General features: G+C 37.2%; 1 protein-coding gene across 2 annotated transcripts in view; it reads right to left on the bottom strand.

Moving 5' to 3' along the window:
- Positions 1 to 995: 995 nt before the first annotated feature.
- Positions 996 to 12,644, bottom strand: part of Rragb (Ras related GTP binding B) — a 35,228-nt gene continuing 23,579 nt past the window's right edge. For both annotated transcript variants that reach the window (XM_052753185.1, XM_052753110.1), the window contains 3 exons: positions 11,519 to 11,610; positions 3,175 to 3,290; positions 996 to 1,759 (listed from right to left, as the gene is read on the bottom strand). In XM_052753185.1, coding sequence (XP_052609145.1) covers positions 1,662 to 1,759; positions 3,175 to 3,290; positions 11,519 to 11,610 — 306 coding nt within the window. In that variant the 3' untranslated portion in view covers positions 996 to 1,661. The remainder of the gene's footprint in view (positions 1,760 to 3,174; positions 3,291 to 11,518; positions 11,611 to 12,644) is intronic.

Genomic DNA, 12,644 nt, shown 5'->3' on the forward strand with positions numbered 1-12,644 from the left:
AGAATAAATCATCGAGCTGGGGAAGACTGATGCTGGAAGACACTTCTTTCTTTTTTTTTTTTTAAAGAGCTGAGGACCGAACCCAGGGCCTTGCGCTTGCTAGGCAAGCGCTCTACCACTGAGCTAAATCCCCAACCCCTCTTCCTTTTTTTTTGAGACAGGATTTCTCCATGTAGTCTAAAGGCATAAATCATCACATCTGGCACTGGAAGACATGTTATACCATGAAGTAGAGGAGCAATGAGATGAGTCCATAGGGCTCTGTCTTTCCTAAACATGTGTCTATGTGTTCTGTTTCCAGGTTAGAGGTTACAGCAATTCTAGTTAATGTTTTAAGGTGCATTTGGTGTTATAGAATATATAAATGACATAGAAACCACTGCTGAACCTCAAAAATTTTCATCTTACTTTCCATCCAGATTTTACTCATTCGTTCTCTAGTTGCTTCCTAGAACTGACTTTTTAATCTTTTAACATTTTATTTATTCAGTGTGTGTTTCTCCCTTTGTGTGTGCGTTTACATATGTGGGTATGCATGTAGAGATCACAGGACAACTTGCAGGAATCTCTCTTCACCTTCCACCATATAGTTTTTGGCAATGGAACTCAGCTCATCTGGCCTGGCAGGCAGGGCTTTTACCAGCTATCTTACCAGCACTGACTGGAGACTTTCAGTCCAGATCAGGCCTGGATTACTAACATAGTATCTCCAACTGCTATCAGCATATATGGTATAGATAAATTATTTTTAAATATTGATTTCACATAATTATCCTGCTCAGTAGCTTCTTGTGTTTTCCTTTTTACTATAAAATTCAGATATCAGACATTTAAAGTCTTCCCTGGAACTCAGGGCTAAAATCTGGCTCCATTCTTCAATTAACTTTATTTTATACCTTTTTCCAATAAGCAAGTTCTCTTCTCTAGAATAAATGAAACTTTTAAATCTTAGTGTGAAGTTTAAGATAAAAGAAAAAGAAACACAGACACTGAAATCCCTAACAGCAAACATTTATTTACAATCCAAGTTAAGGAATACATATATATGTATGTATATATGTGTGTATATGTGTATATATATATACATAAACACACATACATATATATATATGAGTTGTGAGACAAGATCTTGATATATATCCCTGGCTGGCCTGAACCTCCCTATGCAGAAAGGCTGGCCTCAAACTTGCAGCAATCCTCTTGCCTCTGCTTCCCAAATTCTGGGATTATAGGCATGAGCTACCATGCCCGGCTGAGTTACGGAATATTTTTAATTCATGCTGAGAAAACAGTAATACTTTAAACTTACATGTATATATTTGATAATGAATACAAGAGGATGCTGGGAAGGACTTTGGCATACACAACTATTAGAAGCAGGTTATCAGAACACAAACACCATTAGAATCATGTTATCAGAACACTTACATATATCACCTAAGTATATGTTACACCAACTTCATGGACACCCCATCTTCTAACTCCTCACTGGCTATTTGAATAAATAGCATTCAAAGCTAAATGGTAAGACTGGGGAGTAGAGAAGAAATACAGAAGTGGTAAGCATCACAATATTTTAGAGTCTACATATAGGAATACAACAATAAAATTAAGAAACAGTGTTTCAACTTTTTTGTGTTAAACAATATTTTCAGCAATGTTTAGCGCATGAGAAGACACTGTTTTGGTCCATCCACTCTCTCCAGCTTTTCAAAGTGTTTCCTGGCATTGCGGATGTTGATCAGAGTAGCTGCAGAAGCTAAGGGTGGGGGTGGGGAGACACCCAACAGAGTAAGAAGAGCAGTCAAAGAAATGTCTCTCTAGTAAAAGCAAATAAATTAAAAGATCCAAATCCTTCAATGTATGCCAGAGAACATACAGGAACAGCAAGCCTCAAGTTATCAAGGTTTGATATTTCTGAAGCAGATTTTCACATATCCTAAACATAAAATTTCACAATCTTTTGGTTTGAGACTAATAGAATAAACCTCAATATCTTATGCTACCTTTAAATATTAACCTAAAGTAGATAAAACCAGAAGACATAATTTAAACACATGGGATTATGGAAACACTGTGAGAACCTTTAGTCTAATGGTTGTAGCAGACATGGCTTCCATGGTATGGAAATAACAAATATTACCCCTTAATGCTCATAACAGAAATATGCAGATGACATGGTTCAGCTTTTAACAACTTAGAGGTTACATGGCTAGTCTTTTAAAAGTTCAGGGATCTGGGTTCTCTCTTCTTTAAAATTCCTCAATTTAGTAACCTGCTGTGGTAGTTTGAATGTAATTGGCCCCCATAATCTCATAGGGAGTGCCACTATTGGGAGGTGTGGCTTTGTTGGAGTGGGTGTGGCCTTTCTGGAGGAAGTGTGTCATTGTGGGGGTGGGCTTTGAGGTTTCCTATGCTCAGGATACCACCCAGTGAGTTAGTCTACTTCCTGCTGTCTTTTGGTGAAGGTTTTGCCAGCTCCATGTCTACCTGCATGCTGCTATGCTCCCCATCATGATGATAGTGGGCTGAACCTCTGAAACTGTTAAGCCACCACCCCAATGAAATGTTTTCTTCATAAGAGTTGCTGTGGTCATGGTGTCTCTTCACAGCAATAGACACCCTAAGACACCTGCTTTCTTAAGTTCTCATTAAGAAAAATATAATACCTGAGAAAAATTATTTTTCAGCTTCAACATGTAAGCCTATTAAATCATTTAACACTACTACTACCACTACTACTACTTTCTTTAACAGTAGCTTTAATATATATGTATATTATACATTACATATGTATAATATGTAAGATTTACCACACTTACCATTTTTAAGTATACAGTTCAATGAGATTAAGTAGTTCATGTTATTGTACAACCACCCTCATTATAAAATAATTTTTTTAAAAAGATTTATTTATTTATTATGTATACAGTATTCTGTCTGCATGTATGCCTGCAGGCCAGAAGAGGGCACCAGATCTCACAGATGGTTGTGAGCCACCCTGTGGGTGCTGGGAATTGAACTCAGGTCCTCTAGAAGAATAGCCAGTGCTCTTAACCACTGAGCCATCTCTCCAGCCCAATAATTTTTAAATATTTAATAAAGTACTACCTCTTCAGCCTTTGTTTAAAAGTTATGAGACTTTGAAACTATGTCAGTCAAGTTTCAACTTACGAATGGATGGATCAGACATCACGACCATGACGTAAGTGTTGGATGTGAATATGTCAATGAAAGCAGCAAAGTTAGAGTTCCTCACTTCCATACTCTGGAAAGAGGCAGCCAGCTTGCTATGGGAGAAAGGAAAATGGTGGTTAAAGAAAAGACTGAAATAAGTTGTTCTTATTATAGTAGAAATTTTTATAGCACCAGGTCTCAATTCACCACTTGTTAAGTTTTGAAGAAACTGTACTGATGAACTTACCATGGTTAGAGAGTGAATAGACTGGGAAATAGGATATGGATTGATATACACTAAGAAGTGAAAATGGGCTTAACTCTAGACACATACTAAAAAATGTTACTGAAGATTTTCTAATAATTCTTAAAATTAGCAAACAAAGCAATGGGTTTCATTATGGCATTTTATACACACACATCTCACTTTGTTCTTATTTGCCCCCTCCCCATTCTCCTAAAACCCTCTCCCCTCACTACTGCTAGTTTCCTTATCCCCCAAATTATGCACCTATCTGTTTTCATGTCATGTGCATCCTATTTCCCTCTCTTCTCTCTAATTCAACTTAAGATATCTTCCTACTCTCTCATGGTCCCATTTCTTATTTTTATTATTTATTTTTTACTTTTATTATTATGCACAGAGACACAAATTTGAACAGCTCCTCGTATGAGAGAAAACATGGTATTTGTTTGAATAGCCTATTTCACTTAACATAGTATTACCAGTTCCATTTATTTTCCTGCAAATGTCATACTTTTCCTTATGATGAACAATATTCCATACTGTATATGCACAAAATTTTCTTTATCTGTGAATCTGTTGATGGGTACCTAAGCTGGATCTATTTTGAAGATGTTAATAGACCAGCAATAACATGGATGTGCAATTATCTCTGTAGTCCTTTGAATATATGCCCAGAGTATTTTAGTTGAGTGATACAGTAGTTCTACTTTGAGTTTTTTGGTCAACTGACACGCTGGTTTCTTTCTTTCTTTCTTTAAATTTTTTTTTGGTTTTTTGAGACAGGGTTTCTCTGTGTAGCTTTGCACCTTTTCTAGAACTCCCTCTGTAGACTAGGCTGGCCTTAAATTTACAGAAATCCGCCTGGCTCTGCCTCCCGAGTGCTGGGATTAAAGGCGTGCACCACCATGCACGGCAACACGCTGGTTTCATAGTGGTTGCACAAGTTTACACCTTGCGCAGTGCACAAGGACTTGCTCCTCCTCCTGATGTGCTTCAGAATTTGCTGTCTTTGTTTCTTAATGAAAGCCAGACTTAGTGGGCTGAGATGTGATAGTGAAGATGTTTTAACTAGCATTTTCCCTCATGGCTAAGGATGTTGAACATTTATTCAAACAGTTATTGGTCATATACATTTCTTCTGATAACTATCTAATTCATTTGTCACTTATTGATTGGAAGACCTTTTATTTTTACAGTTCTTAAAAGATTCTAGGTATTCATAATCTAATCTGACAGATTTTATAAAGTTTTTTTTTCAATTTGATTGTTTCCTTTCCTATATAGAAGCTCTTTAATTTCATGTAATCCCACTTGACAATTCTTGGGATTATTTCTTGAGCACCTAAAGTCATTTTGAGAAAGTCCTTGCCTATATCTTGAAGTATTTTGCATATATTTTTATCTAGCTGTTTTAGAGCTTCAGGACAATAAGATCTTTGATCAATTTCTTTGCAGGGCAGGAGATATGTGTCTAGTTTCATTCTTCTACAAGTGAATATCCAGATGGTTTTTCCCAGAACCAATTGTGAAATAGTTGTCTTTTTTTTCCTAGTATGTATTTCTGACATCTTTGCCGAAGCTAGGGGCCTGTAGTATTAGTGTGGGTTTATTTCTGAATCTTCTATACTAGTCTGTTGATCTACACATCTCCTTTACTTGTGTGTATATAAATATAAAAATACAACCTGCTCAGTCTATATAATTACTGATTTTTTAATGTTGATTTAGTATCCTGTTAATTTGAATATGTTGATTAAAGAATTATCCAGTTGAATATGTCATTTACAAATAGAGATAATTCTATTTCTTTCTTTCCTACATTCCTTTTATTTCTTTTGTTTCAGTATTCTGTCTCTGATTTTAAGCATTATAATGAATAAAATGGAGGGGGTAGACACCCTTTTCTAATTCCTGATTTTAGAGAAAATGGTTTCATTTTTTCCCCATTTGATATAATGTTGGCAATAGGTTTGACACGCATAGCCTTTCTTAGGTCCAGATACTTCTTTTTTTTTAGACAGGATCTCTCTGTGTAACAACCTTGGCTGTCCTGGAACTCACTTTGTAGACCAGGCTGGCCTCAAACTCACAGAGATCCACCTGCCTCTGCCTTTTGAGTGCTGGAATTAAAGGTATGTGCTACCACCACCCGGCAAGATACATTATTTTTATTCCTAGGTTTTTCAGGCTTTTATCATGAGAAGTTGCTAAACTTTGTCAAAAGTCTTTCCTGAATGTACTAATTGTTTGAGTTTCATCCCTATGTTAATTTTTGTATTATATTACACTTACTGATTAACACACATTGAACCAACCTTGAATCTGTGGGACAAAAGCAACTTGGTCATGGTATATAATCTTAGTGTGTTCTATAATTTAGTTTTCAAGTACTCAGTTGACAGTTTTCGCATCTATGTTCATCAGGAAAACTGGTCTAGGTTATTTTTGGTGTGTCTTTATCTGGTTATTGTAACAGCATAATTCTTTCATAGAATTAATTTGGTAGTATTCCTTCCCTTTCTGTCTCTTGGGACAGGTTAGGAAGTATTAGATTTAGCTGTTTCTAAAATGTTTGGTAAAACTCTTCAGAGAGTACACTTGGTTCTAGGCCTCTTTGTGGAGAGAGATGTTTAATTAGTGCTTCAGTCTAGCTACATGATATGGGTCTGAGGCATTTATACCTTTTTACTTAATTTAGGTAGGTTATAAATATTTAGGAATCTATCCATGTCTTCCAGATTTTTCAGGGTTTTATTTTTGAATAGAATTATTCAATGTGTCCCTTAATAATCTCCTGGATTTCATTAGAATCTGTTGCAACATCCCCATCTACATCTCCAACGTTATTCATTTAATGTTTCCTCTTCTTCTGTTTAGTTCTGCTACTGGTTTATCAATCACATTTAGCCTCAGAAGGAAGCATCTTTTTGCCTGATTCTGTATTTGTCCCTTAGTCTCCATTTTATTAACTTCTGCCCTGATTCATATTCTTTCTTGCCCGCTACTGCTTTAAGGTTTGGCTTGTTCTCCTTTCTCTAAGACCTCAAGGTACACCACTGTTATTTGAGGCGTCTCTGACTTTTACTGTAAGCACTTACAGCTTATAAACCTTTCTCTGAGAACTGCTTTAGCTGTATACCACAGATTATGGTAAGGTGCACAATCATTTTCACTTGATTCTAGGAATTTTTAAACTTCCTCTTTGATTTAATCTATCACTGATTGTTTATTTAAGCATATGTTATTTTTCTACAATTTCTTTGTTTCTGTTATTTGTCTTTCTAGTTTCAGTCCTACTACACTCTGACAAAATAAAAAGAGTTATTTTAATTCTTTTGCTAAGGCTTATTTGGTAGCTTATATGATCAAATTCAGAGACTGTTCCATAGACTGCTGAAAACAATGGATGTCAGATGGAATTTTCTGCAGAGATTTACAAAATCTATTTAATCTGTGGTATTTTATAGCTTTGACATTTCTTTGTTAATTTTCACTTCAGATGACCTATCTAAAGAAGAGTATTAAAGCCAGACAGCAGTGGTACACGCCTTTAATCCCAGCAATCGGGAGGCAGAGCCAGGTAGATTACTGTGAGTTCAAGGCCAGCCTGGTCTACAGAGCGAGATACAGGATAAGCACCAAAAACAACACGTAAAAACCCTGTCTCAACAAAACCAAAAGAAGAAGAAGAAGAAGAAGAAGAGGAGGAGGAGGAGGAGGAGGAGGAGTATTAAAATCACCAGTATCAGGACCCATCTGAGTTTTCATGCTCTTGTATATTTGTTTTATGAAATTAGGTACTGTAGCGCTTATACATTTACAACTGTTATATATTCTTAATAAGTTGTTCCTCATATTACTATGTAGTGTCCCAATTGATCTAATTTTCATTGGAAGCATACTTCATCAAGCATCAGATTAGCTGTACTAGCTTATCCATTTGCATTTGCTTGAGGAGTTGACTTCCATTCTTTAGCTTTATGTCTATACATTTGCCAGTAAAGTAAGTTTACTGTATGCAGCAGTTAAATGAGGAACTGAGGACACTTGCATTTAAGGTTTCCTATTTCCTATGGGGCTATTTTATTGTGTTAAATGTTATGGGGTCCTTCTCAGCTCTCCTTTCTGCATTTTTTCCCTGAAATTTAGTCTTTCCTGTGATCTCATGATTGAGACTGACTGTCTTTTGGCTGTGCGTAGCAATTGTTCTCGTATTTTTTTAAGGTGCTGGTTTGGCAGTCATGAACTCCCACAGTTTTTGCTTACCTTGAAATGTTCTTTTCCATTTATTAAAAAGGTAGCTTTCCTGGACACAGCAATTTTAGTTGTCACTTGTTTGGTTTCAGGGCTTAAAATATATCAGGTGATGTTTTTCCAGCTTTTAAGCTTAGTGATAAGAGATTTTATGTTATTCTGATGTTTGCCTTTGTCAGAGGATTGACATTTTCTCCTTACAGTTTTAATACTGTTTCTCTGTTTTGTATTGTTGGCTCATTTGTCACAGAGAGGCTCTTCTTTGGTCATGGCTACTTAGGGTTGTAAATGCCTCTTGGGTCTGGCTGTCCATTTCTTTCCCTAGATTTCGGAAATTTTCTGTTATAATTTCACTGAATATACTGGGAACTGAACTCAGGTCCTCTGCAAAAGCAACAAGTGCTCTTAACCGCTGAGTAGTCTCTCTAGTTCAATGCCCTTGCATTTTATTTTAGTTCTTCTCCCAGATTCTTAGGTTTGGGCTCTTGAACATATCCTGATAATTCTTATAAGTTTGGTCATGCTAATTTTTTTCTTTTGGTTTTTTGAGACAGGGTTTCTCTGTGTAGTCCTAGCAGTCCTGTATAGACCAGGCTGGCCTCGAACTCTCAAATACTGGGATTAAAGGTGTGCGCCAGAACTGCCTCTGGCTGGTCATTGCTAATTTTATCTTCCTTCCTTCCTTTTTTTCCATCTATCTATCTATCTGAATGCATTTTGTCCTCTATTTTTAATATTCTTTTTTTCTGCTTGGTTTTGTGTGTTAATGATTCTTCCCACTGTGTTTTTTGATATTCTTTTATTTTGTGAAATTCAGAATCTCAATTTCCTTAGTATTTTCTACCTGTTTATTGCATTTCTCCTCCACACTGCTAACCTTTCCATCCACTTTGATAACTTTTGTATTTAGGCCCTGAACAATCCTTACTTTAGTCATTTGTTTTTTGAGTCCTCTATTTGAGCACAGTTATTTTTTTAAAAGCAGGACTCTGAAGTCTTCTTCTGGCATTTCAGGTATTTCAGTATCTTTGATTTCCAGTAAGGAGGAATTGTGAACATCTGTGCACATGAGCACAGTGTCACAGTGGTCCATTCTCTCTCTACTGATGCTTTGTTGTGCTTTGTGTATCTGTTGGATGTAGCTTTTAGTTTTCCTGTTTCTTTCTTTTCTTACTGGTTTGGTTGATTTGATGCAAGTCATCACAGGGAGCTGCCTTCACTTGGTAGGTGAAGCCAATTTAGTAACAGAAACAATAGTTTGACAGAAGCCCTGATGTCAACATGCTGGAAAAGACCTTGTGTAGATCACTTATGTCCTTAATGTTCAAGACAGAGGGACTAGGGTACTGTGGGGCAATGTATCTTACTTGTTTATAGCTAAGGTTAGTAAAGGGTGTAGAAAAGGGAAAGAGTAAAGTATAATAAAAGTAAAGTACAGAGCTACAGGCATGAGAAACAATAGAGCAAACCAAGAATAGGTACAGAAAAGTAAAGTCTGTTATAAAAGCTTATTCTTGCAAGATACAAATTAAAACAAAATTATTAAACAATTAAAATACAAGCATATAACTTAAGAATTACAGAAAAGTAACTAAAATGAGACAACAATTATTATAATCCTAGGATTTCTTCCTTTGGGGTGAATACAGTTGCTCTTCAGTTTGGTTGTTCGGTAGGTAAAGAGACAGGTGTTAGTCTCTATAATTTAAACACATTACATGGGTGTGTCTTCCCTGTTGCAAGGTGTTTCTGTGTTGTACTTGCTTTCTTAGGAGTTGCCAAGTCTGAAACAATCCATCTGTCAGCTACTGACTTATCTTGGATGATTCCTGACCGGTTTTTATGAGGAGCTTTTGACTCAGAAGCTCTGAGGGAATGTGGAAGGCTCTATTTGTATGCACTTCTGTCACAGGCTGTTGTCCTCGAACCCAGACCCCTGCTCTTCATTTGCTAATGATGCATACACACTGCCCCAAACTGTACTTGTGTCCATCTGTAACAGCGTGCCAGGCTGAGCATAATTCCTTTGTGTGAGCATGCTGGCGCTTGTGCAAACAGTGCTGACGGTAGTGCTTTCCATTTATTCTTCAGGTGGGTCCCTCTAGGACTCCTGCTTCATATGCCCTTGTTGCATTTCTACCCTGGTATCCCTGATAATCTCTCTCTCTCTCTCTCTCTCTCTCTCTCTCTCTCTCTCTCTCTTTTGGAGCTGAGGATCGAACTTAGGGCCTTGTGCTTGCTAGGCAAGCTCTCTACCACTGAGCTAAATCTCCAACACCTCCCCCTTTTTTTTGGTTTTTCAAGACAGGGTTTCTCTGTGTAGCTTTGAAGCCTGTCCTGGGACTCACTCTGTAGCCCAGGCTGGCCTCGAACTCACAGAGATCCGCCTGCCTCTGCCTCCCGAGTGCTGGGATTAAAGGCGTGCGCCACCACCACCTTCCCTGGTAATCAATGCTCATGGTGTATCTAGCTCCTAGTTGTCTCTCTCCAGACAACTGTTCCTATGGCATCAATGCTCAGGATGGGACAGCTGCTCCCTGTTCTTAGAAGTGCCCTCGATCCCAGGGAGGCAGTGTGGTACACGCCTGTCTAGCTGCTCACTGTTTCTACTGGAGACAATTATTTGATCTCAACTCAACTCATTTCTTTTCTATAGCTCTCACTTCTCCTCCCATGCCAACACTTTCAGCTGTTCTACTTTAGTTGCTGAATAGTCTTACACTCTACTCTTGCCCTATTAGCAACAGTGTTTCCTTTTTATTTTTTTGTTTTCCAAGACAGGGTTTCTCTGTGAAATAGTCATGGGTGTACTGGAATTCACTCTGTAGACCAGGCTGGCCTCGAACTCACAGAGATCCACCTGCCTCTGCCTCCTCAGTGCTAGGATTAAAGGCGTGCGCCACCACTGCCTGGCCAGTGTTTCCTTTTTAAAAGCCCAGGCTTTTCTCCTTCACCAGGTCACAAGTTCCCCCTTCCTTTTCAAAATCTTACTGGATATTCTATTTTTTTTTGAGACAGGGTTTCTCTGTGTAGCTTTGGAGCCTTTCCTGGAGCTCACTCTGTAGTCCAGGCTGGCCTCGAACTTACAGAGATCTGCCTGCCTCTGCCTCCCAAGAGCTGGGATTAAAGGCATGCGTCACTACTGCCCGGCTATTTTTATTTCTTAAGTGGTATAAAATATCTCAAGGATACTTGACTTGAGTATTTTTTTTTTTCCGAGATAGGATTTCACTGTGCAGCCCTAGCCATCCTGGACATCACTCTGTAGACCAGGCTGGCCTCTGCCTCCTGAGTACTGGGATTAAAGGTGTGTGCCATCACCACTGACAAGTATTTTCTATATGCTTCTGTACCAGTTTGGTTCACATAATCCATGGAATTGGGTTATTTTTTCGTTAAAATTTCTGAATTTAGTAACTCTCTCAAGTTCCCATGAAGAACATAATGTCCTTGCCCAATTACTTTTCATGTTCAAAATCTAAGACTATTATGCTTATATTAAAATCACAATGGACTGCACTTCAGTCACTTGTAAGATCTCTTAGAACTCAACTTTTTTTTTAAGGTTTATTTATTTATTATGTACACAGAAGAAGGTGCCAGATCTCATTACAGATGGTTGTGAGCCACCATGTGGGTGCTGGGAATTGAACTCAGGACCTCTGGAAGAATAGTCAGTGCTCTTAACCTCTGAGCCATCTCTGCAGCCCAGAACTCAACTTTTTATCTGACTAAGCAAACTACTGTGAACATAAATGTATAGCCAACTAGATTCTTTAAATTTCAAAATAATAAATATTACCCAGAAATTAACAAGTTAATACTTATAAAGTCTCTTACCTACAGCTCAGCTTGAATTGCTTAATAATGTTGCTGATTTTCTCAAATCTGTGGGCATCACGCTGTTCTTTACACTGATAATGAGAAATGACCTGTGAAGAGATATTATCCTTTGAGACCATGCATATATGCATATACTCACACCATTATTACTAATTAAACAGACATCTATGAGTCCTTTGGTCATCTTGGTTTTAAAAGCTGAGCATCCTGTTTCTTGCCCTCTTTCCCATATCCTTGCCAACAATTTCCATATTCATTTAGATAACATACCCAGGATCATTTGTAATAATATTAGATAACTTATGTATTCTCTAAAAATTATTTTTGATTCATGACGGTATGACTTTTGACTTACCATGGCAAGTAAGCAATACACATTCAGTAGAAATCACATTTTGAACTTTCCTAGGCTTGGAATATGCTGTACATATATTAGACTTGGAATATATTATACAATGCTCTCTTGTGATACTGAATAGCAACAGAGAGCTGTAAATCCCAGTTTATGAAGGTAAATTCTCAGTTTATATGAACTAATCATTTTTGGAGTATTTGCATTGCTAAGCTTGGTAGGTTTTCAAGTTAAGAGTTTATCAGAGCATACCCTATCCGAGTCAAGGAGCATTTGGCGTTTTTCTCAATTACATTAATCACTAAATGTTACCTTATTAACATTTCACAAGATGATCTTTGACTTAAAATAGTATAAGTAAAAAGGAAATAAAAATATCTAGCTGCTCTTGGGCAGTCCCTAACATATAATTTAAAGAAGGCTATAACAAACTATCTATTGGAATCATATTAAAAACCTTTACTAGATGATCCCAAGTACTGTCGATCACAAATGGATGTATTAAGGACAAATACCCACACCAGGTAAAAATACTTTAATAGCACCTTCCAATTTTAATAAAACCACAAGTACCCTTAAGGCTGAAAATAAGTTGCAAATTTCTAGCATAAGAAAATTCACATCATTTGCCAGAAAAATATTCACATGAAAATTCTGACATAATGTTAAATTATAATTCTTTCTTTCTTTTTTCTTTTTTTTTTTGATTTTTCAAGACAGGGTCCCTCTGTGTAGCCTTGGCTGTCCTGGAATTCACTCTGTAGACCAGGC

This window comes from Peromyscus californicus, unplaced genomic scaffold, assembly GCF_007827085.1.
Source record: "Peromyscus californicus insignis strain IS unplaced genomic scaffold, ASM782708v3 Scaffold_10__1_contigs__length_136768540, whole genome shotgun sequence".
Lineage (NCBI taxonomy): Eukaryota > Metazoa > Chordata > Mammalia > Rodentia > Cricetidae > Peromyscus > Peromyscus californicus.